Here is a 16,637-nt window from a genome sequence, read left to right on the forward strand (position 1 = left end):
TCAGCATTCCATGGCAGGCCAAGAATACTCCCCTACCCATTGTAGAGCGCAGGAAAGAGCAGACTAGTCAAAGTTAATGCGCCTTTGTCCCAAACGGCACCCCATTCGCTACATAGGGCACTACTTGTTCCACAAAAGTAGTGCACTATATAGGGATTAGGATGTCATTTGGGATGCACCCAGCCTGTTACAGCCCAGGCTCTCCATAGCTAGCCTATATATTCTGTTCAGAAACATCCAATTCCCCTCAGACAACCAAGTCATCAATGATGTTGGCTCTGAGTTATGCATGAGGCATTCACTTTTCTCATTGGGGCAAAAGTCGGTCCTCTCTCCTTCGTGAGTTGTCGTGTAGCTCAGAAGTGTCAATTTGTTAGGTGAACGGAAGTGTCCTATAATTGGACTAAATGATAGGATCAAATGACAGTAGCGCAGGCCTAGAGCCCGTCAGTCAATATGTTTTAAGGACCATGGCATTACTCCTTAGCATGATACATTTACATATAGACTAGGCCTAGCTAAAGCTAGTAATAGGATTCATTCAGCCTAACAAACAGAGGGGAGTACAAAAACAAAAACATAATAATATGAGCTTGGCAAATCATTTCAGCAGAGGATAACAGACAACGCAGCTCTCCATCTTATCATAAAAGAAGTCAGCAGACGAGAGAAAGTGGAGCAGTTTTAAGAACTTTGTGTCCATCAACCAGGGACAGAAAGCGAGCGGGGAGAAACAAGGAAACAGACCCTGTGACAGTTGGCTATTATGAGCCATTCACAAAAGCAGCAGCACACAAGACTGTTACATACAGCAGCACAGTGCTGACCTCAATTCAGACTGAGCCTATAAAATAGGCTACAAAAAAAGGCCTATAAACATCATATTAATTTCCTTGCAGTATCCACCTCTTAATGTGTTTCTCTATCCCTCAGTCTATGCATGTTTCAAATGTACCATTTAGACTAGGGCATTTGTAATAACAACAACAATTTGCTTATAGCTCAGCTGTATCAATCAGAGCATACAATCTACAAAGAAGCATTGTGTGAGTCGGAGCCCTGCAGTGCCAAAGTAAACTCCCTAAAAATTACAGAAGACGGACAGCCTTTGACTGAAAGGCGGTAAACACTGCATCCACACTGGTTCCAAATCGAGAAGCAACTGCAAGCTGTCAGAGCACTAATCACCACATTACATAACACAGCAGCACATTGTCACCACAATTATAGTGAAAATATATAGCCTTGCACCACGTAAAAACAAGTAGATTCAAGCACCGCGACACACAGCTGCAGCTCTCTCTGAGAAGCTGAAAGTAACCTTGAGTTAGGTATTCTAACCACATTCAAATCCAACACGGTCAAATCCTGAACACTATCACAAACACCTGGCAATAATCATGCATACAAGCAGCAAGCCGTTTGAAATATTACTAGGTACCTGGGCATCATTGTGCATCTGCCAGTCTTTCCCCCGGCCCTCTCCTTGCCCTCTCATCCACTGCGTGGCTAAGAATAGCGCTGAACTAAATTCACACAACAACATGAGACTGTCAGGTGATCTTTGCGCTGTGCTGGACAGCGCCTGGACAAAGGCATCCCGGCACTGCCGCTGCCCACTGGGCGGGAGTCTAGTCACCCTCTGAAACTAAAGAAAGTGACAGGCACAGCCATCCACTGGAGGTCTTCACAGGGAATAATATGTCCTCCTCGCTGTGACTGCAAAACAGCCCTCCCTCCCACCAGAAAGGCACACGCTGCAGAGGCCATTGGGACACTGTGTGTGTGTGTGTGTGTGTGTGTGTGTGTGTGTGTGTGTGTGTGGTGGGCAGCCAAGTGGGGTGAACATGCATGTTACATAAACAATCAACCTAAGCTGTGACGCTTTTCCTCTGTCTGATAATGGGGGTTGTTTTTGAATACACAGAGGGTACTTTTCCAGATAAGCATTCTGGTGAACCAGTCCAGCTAGGCTATATTATAAACACTCTGGGCTGAAAGTGAAACCCTGCTTTAGGACGCTGGGTGCTAGAATAACCTAATCACACTTTCTTATGGGTGAAAGAGGACACCTGCTTACCGACTCCAACACACAAACACCATCTCTCACACACACAACTGGATCTGTGGGCAACACACACACACATACCCTCCCTGCTAAAACTAAAAACACAAGTGACTGCGTCTGAACTGGGGAGGGGTCAGTGGGAGCTGAAGGGGGAAACATTTCTCCAATCTCTCTCAACAGCCCCAGAGAAGCCACAAGATGCTAATGCAAGGAAGCTTGAAAGCTCCAAGTCCCCACCACAGCTGACTCACTTCGACACCTGACCCACAACCTGTTGTGTTTCCTTGGTTTCAGCCAGGTGACCACTAACTTCTGCATTCCACTCCATGAGTCACATGATCCATGAGTGTGTGGATCACATCCACATTCTCGTCAAACCAAGTTCAACCCCTGATTGTCCAATGGAAAGGATGCCAGAGGAAACCACAAACCCAGGGGCTGTGCATCTATGACTAAGTGGATCATGCTGCATCACACATGTGTAAGAACGGTGTAACGTTGTGGAATGCTATTGCTGTTACATGATTGCCAAACTCGCGTTATCTCTGGGGAATATAGTTATTCTACTCTAAGTCAAGCTGAGTGCAAGGGGACTATGCCTAATTCTGGCCTTCAGTTCTAGACCAAGAAATGGCTGTCTGAAAGCCCCTACAATACTGAGTGTCTCTGTTTTGCCAGACTGTACAGAAAGTAGGTAGCCAGGTGATATGGGATACATCACTGATATGGGACTCTCAACTAAATAGGCTAGAGCTAGATTACATTCCGAGAGACCTTTAAGTGTTCATATCAGTTTATGGTGTAACATTACACATGAACATGATTGACAAAAGCATATTTCTCTCAAATGTTGTGCACAAATTTGTTTACATCCCTAATTAAATTAGCATTTCTTCTATGCCAAGATAATTAATCCACCTAACAGGTGTGGCATATCAAGAAGCTGATGATAAACAGCATGATCATTAAACAGGTGCACCTTGTGCTGGGGACAATAAAAGGCCACTAAAATGTGCAGTTTTTTCACACCACAATTCAACAGATATCTCAAGTTTTGTGGGAGTGTGCAAATGGCATACTGACTGCAGGAATGTCCCCCAGAGCTGTTGGCAGATCATTTAATGTTCTTTTCTCTACCATAAGCCGCCTGCAATGTCATTTCATAGAATTTGGCAGTACGTCCAACTGACCTCAACCACAGACCACATGTATGGCCTTGTGTGGGTGAGAGGTTTCTTGATGTCAACATTGAAAGTGCCCTATGGTGGCGGTGGGGTTATGGTATGGTCAGGCATAAGCTACGGACAATGAACACAATTGCATTTAAAATCGATGGCAATTGGAATGCACAGAGATACCGTGATGAGATTCTGAGGCCCATTGTAAGGCATCTGTGACCAACAGATCCATATCTGTATTCCCAGTCATGTGAAACCCATAGATTAGGGCCTGATTAATTTATTTTAATTGACTCATTTCCTTATATGAACTCAGTAAAATCTTAAACATTACTGATACCACAAGCCCAGTTCCATGACTCATAGCAACCCAAATAGCACCCTATTCCCTATGTAGTGCATTACTTCTGACCAGGACACATTGGGTTCTAGTTTAAAAGTAGTGCACTGACCTATATAGGGAATAGGGTGCCATTTGAGACAAGCTCTGACTGCCAATTCTGAGAAACAGCAAAAAGGGTTTCTGGCAAAGTTGGTATTTTAGTTAGGGTTAGAATTCTGAGGGGAGTTAAGCCATCAGCATGCTTCAGTTCAGCTGGCACCTTGCTGAACTCGGCTAGGCAAAACAAACGAGTGTGCGCGCGCATACTCCCTTAAAAGAACAACAGTACTATTCTGAGAGAACTTCCTCAAAGTCTAAATAAATCAAAGATAGTCAATTAATGACACATTTCTTGAGTTAAGGAGATCTTAGTTGCGTAATTTTCCATCAAAGATGTTTGGTGCTGTATTTCAAAAATTTAAAAAAAATAAGTGCGTGAAAACATTTAGTTGAATGACAAAAATGGAAGAATCCCTACTGTTGACCAATCACAGACGAAGGCACGTAGCCGGCTGCCGACCTCAGCTTGCCTCGAGAAAAAATATAACGTGCATGAACAACCAAACCCCCCCCAGTTCCGAACTGTTATCAGCTGGGAAACATGCGGACGCTTTTAAGCCTGCATATTAAAATCTAGGATAAATGCTGGTAGGCCTACACCGTTCAAACACCAGCTTTCCAAAGGCCTTGATGTGGTTTATGAGGAAACCTTGATTGTGCTGCTAACTAAGAGAGCATGGAAGAGCTCAAGAAACAGGCCTAGTAGACTAGATAACTTTACATTTGATAGCCTAAATCTCACACAAATAGGCTATTCTGATTTAATTACGACATAGGCTACTATTAGTACTTACCATGCCAGTACCATAGGCAAAGACAGCGTAGGGTCCTTTACGCAAAATATATATCTTTACCATGACCCTGCTGTTCTGAGAACGCGTGGGTCACTTAAAATAGCACTGATAGGAAGAACATGTCGACAAGCTGTCTTACTGGCCTGCCTAATGAGATGCAACACACTCACTAGACCAATTCATAAAAATTAAATAAAAAAAAACAAAGTAGCCAAACCACAACTCAAGACGGGGAAGCAGGAGATTGGATGTAAAAAAAAATATATTTTAAAAGCAACGACTTTCCCTCATCTAACCTGGCAGCTACTTTTACAGGTTGTGACTGACTAGGGAATAGAAGTGATACTGTGACAGACGTTATGATTGATGATCCCGCACATGACACACACACACACTGTTATGAAACTATGTGCAGAGGGAACTTGAGCCTAGATTTCACCTCTCTCAACCATTCCACTACTACATCTTAAAGTATTAGTCCAGTGTTCGAGAATGTTTATGAAATATTACCTATAATTAATTACAACATGAATTAAATAGATGTCCTTCCCCAAAAATATAACTAAGGATGTTAAAAAGCAGCTTTTCTCTGTGCCTCTGCTTGGCCTGTTAGGAAAGAGTGGTTTGGGAGTATACTGGTAAATAAGAAAACTGCTTTGACAGCTCATCCAATGAAACTTGCATACACCTGGATATTCAAATTAGCTTCCATGTGTGGGCACTGGGGCAGTCTGCCTGAGCCCGGAAGGACCAAGTCAAATAGTATGGATAGATTCAGGATTTGGAAACACTGATGGAACTACTAGTGCACTTTACCATAACAGCAATAAATGCAGACTGTTCATTTCACAAGTGTGAGACGTTTCTGTCCTTTGCTTTGTCACTATATTCCTTTGCTTGAAAAACAAGAAAAGCGGTCTGTGTCCTGTTTGTCCATCTTTACACTTCCCCAAAATATTCAGAATTAAATCGGAGATAACTTAAGAAATCTGTCATGAATTTACACCTTTTTGCAGAAGAGATCATGGTCGTGCAATTTTACATTAAGATGTTTGGTGCAGTATTTCTCAAGTAATTTTTTGTTGCATATAAAGTGTCATTGAATGACAAACACTTCATTGAAGAACCCCTACTGTTGACAAATCACTGACGAAAGAGTGTAGACTTTGGCTTCCCTTGTGAAAAACATTTCTGTGCACGAAGCTGCTTGACTAACCACATAAGGGCACATCTTGGCCAAAGAGGATGATGTCATTATCTAAGCAAATTTCAAGTGTTTTTTTTTTTTTTTAAGCGGTTTGCTTCAAAAACAAGTGTACTGAGGAGGGATGCACGATATATCGGTGAACATATCGGAATCGGACGATATTAGCTAAAAATGACAACATCGGATGTCTAGTTTAACGCCCCGATGTGCAGAACCCGATGTCAAAGGTACCATGCATACCTATAACGTAGGTACATGACCGCAACTTAACCCTGTTTCCTAAAGCTAACGTTATAAGCAGCCAGCTAGCTTCATCTGACTAGTAAGGCTCGACCGCACCGGGTTGTGATGTGAAGCTAGCCACAATAAGGATTAGGCACAATAGTGGAATTTGCGGTTTGCCTTCAAAATAAAATGTATGCCATTGACAGTAATGCAAATTAATACAAATAGTAGAATTATGCCATACTTTTATTTTGAAGACTAACTGCAAAGTCCACCATTGTGGCTAATCTTTATTGTGGCTAGCTTCACATAGATGGGTCCGACCACAATTAATCAAATAAGAACTGTCTTATAAATTAGGGTTATTTTAGATGACACCTAGATGTATAGTTAGCTAGCTGAAATAGATGTAATGTTATTTGACACATCAAATAGTGTTATTTGACGTGTATCTTTTTTGACACGCAAAGACCTGAACGCCATTCCATAGAAATGCTGGTTGAGAATGAAACTAAACAAATGAATCAGCACTAGATCTCGACCGATTAATCAGGAATGGCCGATTAATTAGGGCCGATTTCAAGTTTTCATAATCGGAAATCTGTATTTTTGGGAGCCAATTTTTTTATATATACCTTTATTTAACTAGGCAAGTCAGTTAAGAACACATTCTTATTTTCAATGACGGCCTAGGAACTGTGGGTTAAGTGCCTTGTTCAGGGGCAGAACGACAGATTTTTAACTTGTCAGCTCGGGGGATCCAATCTTGCAACCTTACAGTTAACTAGTCCAACGCAATACCGACCTGCCTCTCTCTCGTTGCACTCCACAAGGACACTGCCTGTTACGCAAATGCAGTAAGCCAAGGTAAGTTGCTAGCTAGCACTTGATCTTATAAAAAACAATCAATCATAATCACTAGTTAACTACACATGGTTGATGATATTACTAGATATTATCTAGCGTGTCCTGCATTGCATATAATCTGACTGAGCATACAAGCATATAGGTATCTAAGTATCTGACTGAGCGGTGGTAGGCAGAAGCAGGCACGTAAAGATTAATTCAAACAGCACTTTCGTGCGTTTTGCCAGCAGCTCTTCGTTGTGCGTCAAGCATTGCACTGTTTATGACTTCAAGCCTATCAACTCCCGAGATGAGGCTGGTGTAACCGAAGTGAAATGGCTAGCTCGTTAGCTCGCGCTAATAGAGTTTCAAACGTCACTCGCTCTGAGCCTTTTAGTAGTTGTTCCCCTTGCTCCTCATGGGTAACGCTGCTTCGAGGGTGGCTGTTGTCGTTGTGTTGCTGGTTCGAGCCCAGGGAGGAGCGAGGAGGGACAGAAGCTATACTGTTACACTGGCAATACTAAAGTGCCTATAAGAACATCCAATTGTCAAAGGTTAATGAAATACAAATGGTATAGGGGGGAAATAGTCCTATAATAAATACAACCCAAAACTTCTTACCTGGGAATATTGAAGACTCATGTTAAAAGGAACCACCAGCTTTCAGATGTTCTCATGTTCTGAGCAAGGAACTGAAACGTTAGCTTTCTTACATAGCACATATTGCACTTTTACTTTCTTCTCCAACACTTTGTTATTGCGTTATTTAAACCAAATTGAACATATTTCATTATTTACTTGAGGCTAAATTGATTTTATTGATGCATTATATTAAGTTAAAATACGTGTTCATTCAGTATTGTTGTAATTGTCATTATTACAAATAAAAAACGGCCGATTAAATCGGTATCGGCTTTTTTGGTCCTCCAATAAATCGGTATCGGCATTGGAAAATCATAATCTGTCGACCTCTAATCAGCACAGCAAGTAAATGAAAGAAATAAGTTATAGGTAGGTTGCACTGAGATGCAGTGCCTTAGAACGCAGCGTCCATGTGTGTGTGTTAACTATTTAACTGTACTGGAATGCTTAAAAAGGCCGCTAAAATTGTAAATATCGGATATCAGTTTGTTTGTTTTTGGCAAGGAAAATATCAGATATCGGTATCAGCCAAAAATGTCATATCAGTGCATCACTAGAACCGAGTGTTTTTTCTCTAATTTATGCTTTGGCCAATAAGTAAATGGCGAGTCAACAACATTATTTGGTTATGAGCAACCAGGTTTTCATCAATTTTTTAATTTATTTTTATATGGAGGCAGCCACACCAACATGCTTGAAAATATGAAGTGTAGCACTTTGTGATGTGTTGTGTTGCCCCGAACATAATGCTTTGTATTCAGGACATGAAGTTCATTTCTTCACTGCAATTTTACTTTAGTGCCTTATTGCAAACAGGATGCATGTTTTGGAATATTTTTTTATTCTGTACAGGCTTCCTTCTTTTCACGCTGTCATTTAGTTTAGTATTGTGGAGTAAATACAATGTTGATCCATCCTCAGTTTTTTCCTATCAAAGCCATTCAACTCTGTAACTGTTTTAACTTCTTGGTGACAGGGCAGTATTTTCACATCCAGATGAAATGCATGCCCAAATTCAACTGCCTGCTACTCATCCCCAGAAGATATGCATATTGAATCATGTCTGAGAGTTTGAATCATGTCTGTGAGTATAAGAGAACTTATGTAGCAGGCGAAACCCCGAGGACAAAACATTCAGATTTTTGTTTGTTTTTGAGGGCACTCTTTTCAGTGGGTTTTCATTGGGAATCCAGATTTCTAAGGGCCCTTCTTGCAGTTCCTACCGGTTCCACTGGATGTTACCAGTCTTTAGAAATTGGTTGAGGTTTTTCCTTTGTGTAATGAAGAAGTAGCCCTGTTCCTAACGAGGGTCACTTCAAGTGTACTGTTAGATAAGAGGGGCGTGACCAGAAAGTTGGGGTCAGTTTGCTTTCTTCCTGTATTGAACACAGATCATCCAGTCTTCAATTTGATCGATTATTTACTTTTAAAAAAAATACCTAAAGTTGCATTACAAAAGTAGTTTGAAATGTTTTGGCAAAGTTTACAGGTAACTTTTGAGATATTTTGTAGTCACGTTACGCAAGTTGGAACCGGTGTTTTTCTGGATCAAACGTGCCAAATAAATGGACATTTTGGATAGATATTGACGGAATTAAATCGAACAAAAGGACCATTTGTGATGTTTATGGGACATATTGGAGTGCCAACAAAAGAAGCTCGTCAAAGGCATGATTTATATTTTTATTTCTGAGTTTTGTGTAGCGCCTGCAGGGTTGAAATATGTTTTCCCTCTTTGTTTACGGAGGTGCTACCCTCAAATAATAGCATCGTTTGCTTTCGAACAAAAATACTTTTTGAAATCTGACATGTTGGCTGGATTCACAACACATGTAGCTTTAATTTGGTATCTTACATGTGTGATTTCATGAAAGTTTGATTTTTATAGTAATTTATTTGAATTTGGCACTCTGCATTTTCACTGGCTTTTGGCCAGGTCGGCGTCCCACATATCCCGGAGCGGTTAAAGTCACCATTGGCCTCATGGTGAAATCCCGAGCGTTTTCCTTCCTCTCCAGCAACTGAGTTAGGAAGGACGTCTATCTTTGTAGTGACTGGGTGTATTGATACACCATCCAAGTGTAATGAATAACTTCACCACGTTCAAAGGGATATTGAATGTCTGTATTTTTTTTAAACATCTACCAATAGGTGCCCTTCTTTGCGAGCCATTGGAAAACCTACCTGGTCTTTCTGGTTGAATCTGTGTTTGAAATTCACTGATCGACTGCGACCTTACAGATAATTGAATGTGTGGGGTACAGAGGTGAGGTAGTCATTCAAAAATTGTGTTAAACACTATTATTGCACACAGAGTGAGTCCACACAACTTATGTGACTTGTTAAGCAGATTATTACTCCTGAACTGATTTAGGCTTGCCATAACAAAGGGGTTGAACACTTGACTCAATACATTTATTTTCATTAATTGGAGAATAAAAAAAAAAATGAAAAAAAAAAAAAACATTATTCCACTTTGACATTATGGGGTATTGTGTGTAGATCAGTGACACACAATCTCAATTTAATCAATTTTAAATTCAGGATGTGACACAACAAAATGTGGAAAAGGTAAAAGGGGTGTGAATACCTTCTGACCGGGGAAGGAGCAGAGTGTTTTGAGTTCTGACTCAAGGCTGTGTGTGTTGTTCTGTGGTACAGGAAGGAAGCCGTTTGCATTCGGGGCAGGCTGGGACGCAAACAAAGCCTTTGGCAGGTATCTCTCATCGATATACAGTATACTGCCCTTGGTCACACGTAGCCAGGGAGTCAGGGTAATATGAGCTCTGTTAAGGGTTTTCCTCAGAGGGTCAACCAACCTGTTGCCCTGCCTGGTATTCTTAGTCAGTCCAGTGTCAGTATCGGAGTCGTTTTACTGCCAGATAAGCAAATCAATAATTTTGTAGTAGGAGACACCAAAGTGCTTGAGTGTGTGTGTTAAAGTGAACTATCAGTCCCGCATGTCTGATGAATGAAGCCTGGGTGCACAGGTACATTTATTTGCAGGCCAGAAAGGGAATAGTAACCCATGCCACAATGGGGGCCAGTGCAAAATGATCTCCCCTGCATCTCTCTCTCAGCCTGGACATCCTTATGAATGTGGATTTGACACATATAGGGGAGGGTATTTAGTATCATGGGTTCTCATGAGTGACAGATATAAATGAAATCCACCTGAATTCATTGGCATCTCTTAAAATGGATAGGCCTATAATTCATAAAATCTATATTTTTAAAGAACGTATAAAAGGATATCCCAATGCGCAGTAACAGAAGATAAATATCAAACGTTTTGTAATTTCATAGTAATCAGAGAAACTATAGCACAACTAATGTAGTATTTTCTGCGCCTTCACAGAGCAGCTTCAGCTTGCCAGCCATCCATTTGTCATAGGCCCATTGAACAGTCACGTGCACAGAGCACATACTGTCCCTGGTTGACTGGCTGGCTTGTGACCACATCTCAATGCCTGCTACTGTACAATGATTTATATATATACACACACATTGGTACAGTAGCATGTCTGCAGCGCCGTTGTACATTGCACCGAGTGTTGATAATAATCTGGAATTGTAACAAGCTAGTTATGAATATTTAATAATTCTAAAAATCGATAATTTATTCCACGGTAACACACCCCAATTATGAACACCCTATCCAGCCCAAATGAGTAACATTAGCATTAGAAGTTAACACTTGCTTTGTCTCGTGTTACCGAAACGTCTTCAAGTAATTTCCAACAAGAGTTGCGGCATTGCCTAATTTCCTATCATGTTCCTCGAGCGAGTTCACAAGGTGGGTTAACGTTAGCTAGCCGGTGGCAACAATAAGGGCCGCATTCAGCTGCTGTCATCAGACATTAGTTACACTAATACGGATTGCATAGAAGTATCCTAACACAGGGCTCCGGACCTTCTGCTCACCTCTTTCAGAAGATGAGCTGCTCAACTGACGTTAGCTAGCTAGTTTATTATGGATAGCATGCGCACGTACCTGAACGCGGGATCCTCTTTGTTGCATCTTGGGGGCGGCGAAAAGGCATTTCTTTTATTAAAAAGTTTATGGAAAAGAGTTGGAGGCATTTTGTACCAAATATTTAGGTACAGAACGTCTCGCTTTCTTTTAAATCCAAGAGCAACGCTAGTTCCTTGAAACTAATTCCATTTGTGTCGGAGTCATATGACAAGCATTAGTCACACGAGCTGCTTGGAAACCCACTACATGTTTCTGATTGGACGATGATCCACTGCTCCTTGTCGAAAATACTTGATTGGCTGATATTTTTGGACAAGCACCACGTGGTCAATAGAAATGCTGTGTTGATGTTTTGGCTTAAAGTTACCATCTGGTCGAGATACGAAATAAAATGTACATTAAAAACTCCTAAAACATAATAAAGAATCCATATATATCCCAGGCCAGGACACCGTAGAAGATTACATATTTTGATAAGTTAAATATGGTTCATATTAAATTCCTAGCCTGAAACATACTGTATGTCACATGTCAAATAGCTCAAATACCAGCTCTTCTCCAACAGGGTGGTAATATTATCAATGTATTTAGTTAAACAAAAACAATGTACATTATATATTACAGCAACAGAATTTCATACATGTTTATTTTTTTTTTTTAAACAAACAGACAACCTGTACATGGACTGTGAAAACATTATCTTTTTTTTTTTTACATAATTGTCCTAAAATAAATAATTAAACAAATGTACAAACTGCCTTTTTATTAGTGTTGTATATATTTTACAATTGTGTATTGAATTACAAGTTTGCAAAACTATTTCAAAACATGCTTACAGGGCCTTGTGAGATGAATGTGTTGTGAAAATGACAGGTAAAATAAGGTTATATAAGAGCTTCAGCCAATGTGGTTTGTTTGCTTTCTCACCTCGATTGATGACAGCTTTAACAAGTTGTGGTAGCTTTCCTTCCTGGTGGGGTGGAACCGGCACACCTTGCACAGCTGGTTCTGGAACTGCAGAGTGAATAAAGCACAATATTCAATAAAAACAATAGAAAATGAACAGATGTAGCAGCAGATTAATCATACTCAATGACCATCACTATAAATTATTATAACAAAACAGTATGTTTCATGGATAGGGTGGCAGGAATTGAGCACAATTTGAGCCCAATTTACAGCCAATGAATAGAGACAAGTTTTTCCTGGTCCAGTCACAATAGTCAGGAAAAGCTCCTGGTCCAACTCGTGGAAATGCTTGAAAGGACATGATGAAAGGTCTCATGAGAAAGGCATGACCTCTAATGGACATTTTGAGTAATGACATATTTCTTCAAGACATTTCAGTGCAGGGTAAACAGAGACCGAGGACGTGGAATTTACAGTTTGTTTTACAAAAATCTCCTGTGTAGAAATTGTGAGCATACCAAACAGCTTCATCCTCATCTTCAAATGCATCTGTCCAAGGTACACCAACATAGGTGAACATCACCTGGTGGCGAAAAATACCAGGCCCATGGTCAGTCAAACAACATTCTATGACAGCGACTCATCCAGATTGACCATTCAGAGAGAATGCTTACCCTCGGGGAGGAGTACCTCTGCCACAATTTTTGAATGAAGTGTCCTTTTCTTTCTCGTCTGCAAAGTCAAAGAACTTGGTTTGCTCCGGGGAGTGTTGTGTGGGTCTTTTCTGGACTTGTGGGGCTTCTTCAGGGGCAGACGTCTCTCTGTCGCCCCCTGTGTTTCCGGTCCTCTCAGTGATTTCACTGGCCGTGTGGCCACTGACAGGCTCACATTGTTCACCACCATCTTCTCAGTGGTAACAGAGTCACTGAATGTTACTCTCTTCCTGCATTTGATCTTCCTGGGTCTAATCATCACTGACTTTGAGAGAAAGATTTCATTGCTAACATTCATACCCTATTTTTGTGTGTGTGTGTGTTTTTTTTTAACCTTTATTCAACCAGGAAAAGCCCCTTGAAACTCAGAGTCTCTTTTTCAGACGATTCACAATTTCTCTTGAGAATGAAACAATTTCTCTTTAAATGCCACAGAGATACAGCCGGAATCTGAGAAATACAAAAAGACAGGTGAGCGTTTTCATACTCGTGGTGTTTCCTTGGGGACTGAGGGCACAGTTACTTCTCCAGGTAAGGGTGTTCTTTCAATGGAAATAGGCACTGTACAGCTTGTCTACAAATACATGGGAAATAAATCATCAGTTCGATATGTGTCCTCCTGCTTTTGTTAGGTGTTTGACAGAAATAAGTCAATTATATATTATAAACAAAAAATATCAATGATAAACAAATCCCTAAAAATGTGTTTCTAATGGGCAGTGCTAAATGGCTGTGAACAAAGAAATGTCATTTGTTAGGATATACTGTTTCATTCTATGAAAAAATGAATGTGACATCTAATACATTGAATCCAATCTACCTCTTTTCCTGATCTTATCTATCATTCATTTTGGAGATGTCTGCAAAGATACAAATAACATTGTGCACACATAAAGAAGCATGGAATACTTTATATCCCAGGTTGGCAACGTTTCACTTTCCTTTTAAAAACGACACATTGTCTGTGTCCCATGGCAACCTATTAGCTAGATAGTGCACTACTTTTAACCAGAGACCAGTGAGCCATGGTCAAAAGTAGTGCACTATATAGGGATCGGGTGTCATTTGGGACACAGGTTGTACAGTATGTCCAGTAGTGCACTGTATCCCTTACCTATGATGGAGGACAGGTTAGAAGGCTGCTGCATATTCATGTCCTCAGCATGGCTGACATCTAGGATAATAGAGTTCTTCACATGCATGTCCAAAAGCTCCTCACTGGGGAAGGCCACTGTCTCTTCTAAACCGCAAGAACGATGGGATTTAATTAGTGTTGTAACGATACCAAAATTTGACTAACAATACATTACCAAGTATCACGATACTGAGTAGTAGGGTCTGCATCCCCGCTCAGCATGACAGATAAATAAATAAAAAATAAACTGATGGAGGAATAGAAGAGCAAACAGAGAGAAGCAGGTGAGTGAGGGCTGTTAGGGGATGCGGAGAGAAGCAGGTGAGTGAGGGCTGGTAGGGGATGCGGAGAGAAACAGGTGAGTGAGGGCTGGTAGGGGGTGCGGAGAGAAACAGGTGAGTGAGGGCCGGTAGGGGTTGCGGAGAGAAGCAGGTGAGTGAGCGCTGGTAGAGGATGCTGGGAGAAGCAGGTGAGTGAGGGCTGGTAGAGGATGCGGAGAGAAGCAGGTGAGTGAGTGCTGGTAGGGGATGCTGGGAGAAGCAGTTGACTGCGGGCTGGTAGAGGATGCGGAGAGAAGCAGGTGAGTGAGCGCTGGTAGAGGATGCGGAGAGAAGCAGGTGAGTGAGCGCTGGTAGGGGATGCTGGGAGAAGCAGATGAGTGAAGGCTGGTAGAGGATGCAGAGAGAAGCAGGTGAGTGAGGGCTGGTAAGGGATGCTGGGAGAAGCAGGTGAGTGAGGGCTGGTAAGGGATGCAGAGAGAAGCAGGTGAGTGAGGGCTGGTAAGGGATGCTGGGAGAAGCAGGTGAGTGAGGGCTGGTAAGGACCTGTGCATTCAAGAGACCAGTGGCTGTTGCTTAAATTCAACTGAATTTATAAATAAAACTGACTTTATACACATTTTATAACAGGCGCCAGCAGGTTCTTTAGATCGGTAGGGTTGAAAACTTCAGTAGTATCATATGAAACGGTACAATGGTATTCTAAAAATGTTGGTGTCATAAGTATCATGACGTTTTGGTATCGTGATATTACCATGGTACCGGTATACCATGCAACACTAGATTTAATAACCCATGTCAATCAACTTCTTACAGCATAGGCTGTCAGCCAGGTATTTTTACAGTGCCTGCTGAGTCCCAGACCAACACACACATATACACTTACACACCATAGACTTCCTCTCTGTGGAACACCTCAGGTGAGATTAGACTGCTGGTGCTGGTGTCGCTTGAGATAATATAGTCTGTCAGTTTCATCACAATCCAACAGGAGGGAGGAAACACCCATTGGCAAAACTGCACCTAGAAAATACATTACATTCAGTGGTCAGCTTTCTGACACAATTACAATCCAAAACATCACAGACCAAAAGGAGCAAAGGCCCTCCATCCCTTCTCTCACTCACTGACAACAACAACAAAAAACATGTTCCAAACTCAACTTGCACGATCTTCTGTGCAGTGATAAGCTAGATGTCATGACTTCCGCCGAAGTCGGTTCCTCTCCTTGTTCGGGCGGCGTTCGGCGGTCGACGTCACCGGTCTTCTAGCCATCGCCGATCCACTTTTCATTTTCCATTTGTTTTGTCTTGTTTTCCCACACACCTGGTTTACATTCCCTCATTACGTGACATGTATATAACCCTCTGTTCCCCCCCATGTCTGTGTGTGGAATTGTTTGTTGTAAAGTGTATGTGCATTTCTAACTGGTTTGCGACGGGTTATTTAAACACGTTGTTTCTGGGTGCAGTTTGTTTTGCCTAAATAAACTGCTCTGGTTGTTACCTATGTCTGCTCTCCTGCGCCTGACTTCCATGCAGCCAGTTTACGCACCTCTTACACTAGAGTAAATCGGAAGTGAAGCAAACTGGTTTTATTGAATGTTTTCAGTAATCAGGGGAGCAAGTTGACAAGACAGATCTGTTGAGGTAAGCACTGTAATGGGATGTCAATGGGATGATCAGTCACTTTATTGTAGCTCCAAATCTTACCTGACTGCATCCCAAATGGCACCCGATTCCCCAATTTAAAGCACTACTTTTGACCAGGGCCCATATGGCTCTGCTCAAAAATATCGCACTATATAGGGAATAGGGTACCATTTGGGACTCATCCTTATGACTGCTATTAATTGCTAAGCAGATGAAGCAGCTCACCTGTGGTTAGTGCATATTGACTCATTTATGGGTGTTGGGACCTTTTTTGCTGTGCAGAGAGGGGTTTAGCGAAGAGTCCCTTCAGTTCTGAGAATTAAACAAAAGATGTGCTTAATAACCAGCTTGTCTGGCATCCAGACCAATATGCTTCTGCCAGGCAAGTGAACAGGAACCATAGTAGGAAAATCTACTGATCAGCTATGAGCAGGGCTTAACTTTCTCTGCAAGGTAGAAAACTAGTTTGGTAGTGAGCACACTGGGCTTGGGTTATTTTTTTGTCCACCAGATGTGCTGTAGGTAAACGTGTGCAGCTGGTTGTCAGAAATTGTTTTTCTAATAATGTTATA

At 41.5% G+C, this 16,637-nt stretch overlaps 1 protein-coding gene across 4 annotated transcripts in view; it reads right to left on the reverse strand.

The window, feature by feature from the left end:
* The window catches only part of fnip1 (folliculin interacting protein 1), a 36,004-nt gene extending 22,926 nt beyond the window's left edge, over positions 1-13,078 (reverse strand). For 2 of the 4 annotated variants that reach the window (XM_036937749.1, XM_036937747.1), the window contains exon 1: positions 11,397-11,627. In XM_036937749.1, coding sequence (XP_036793644.1) covers positions 11,397-11,485 — 89 coding nt within the window. In that variant the 5' untranslated portion in view covers positions 11,486-11,627. Of the gene's footprint in view, positions 1-1,441; positions 1,616-11,396; positions 11,628-12,305; positions 12,393-12,805; positions 12,871-12,961 lie in introns of those variants that run through there. The other 2 variants (XM_036937750.1, XM_036937748.1) reach the window with 2 other exon arrangements.
* Positions 13,079-16,637: the final 3,559 nt, after the last annotated feature.

Source organism: Oncorhynchus mykiss, chromosome 12, assembly GCF_013265735.2.
Source record: "Oncorhynchus mykiss isolate Arlee chromosome 12, USDA_OmykA_1.1, whole genome shotgun sequence".
Taxonomy (NCBI): Eukaryota; Metazoa; Chordata; class Actinopteri; order Salmoniformes; family Salmonidae; genus Oncorhynchus; species Oncorhynchus mykiss.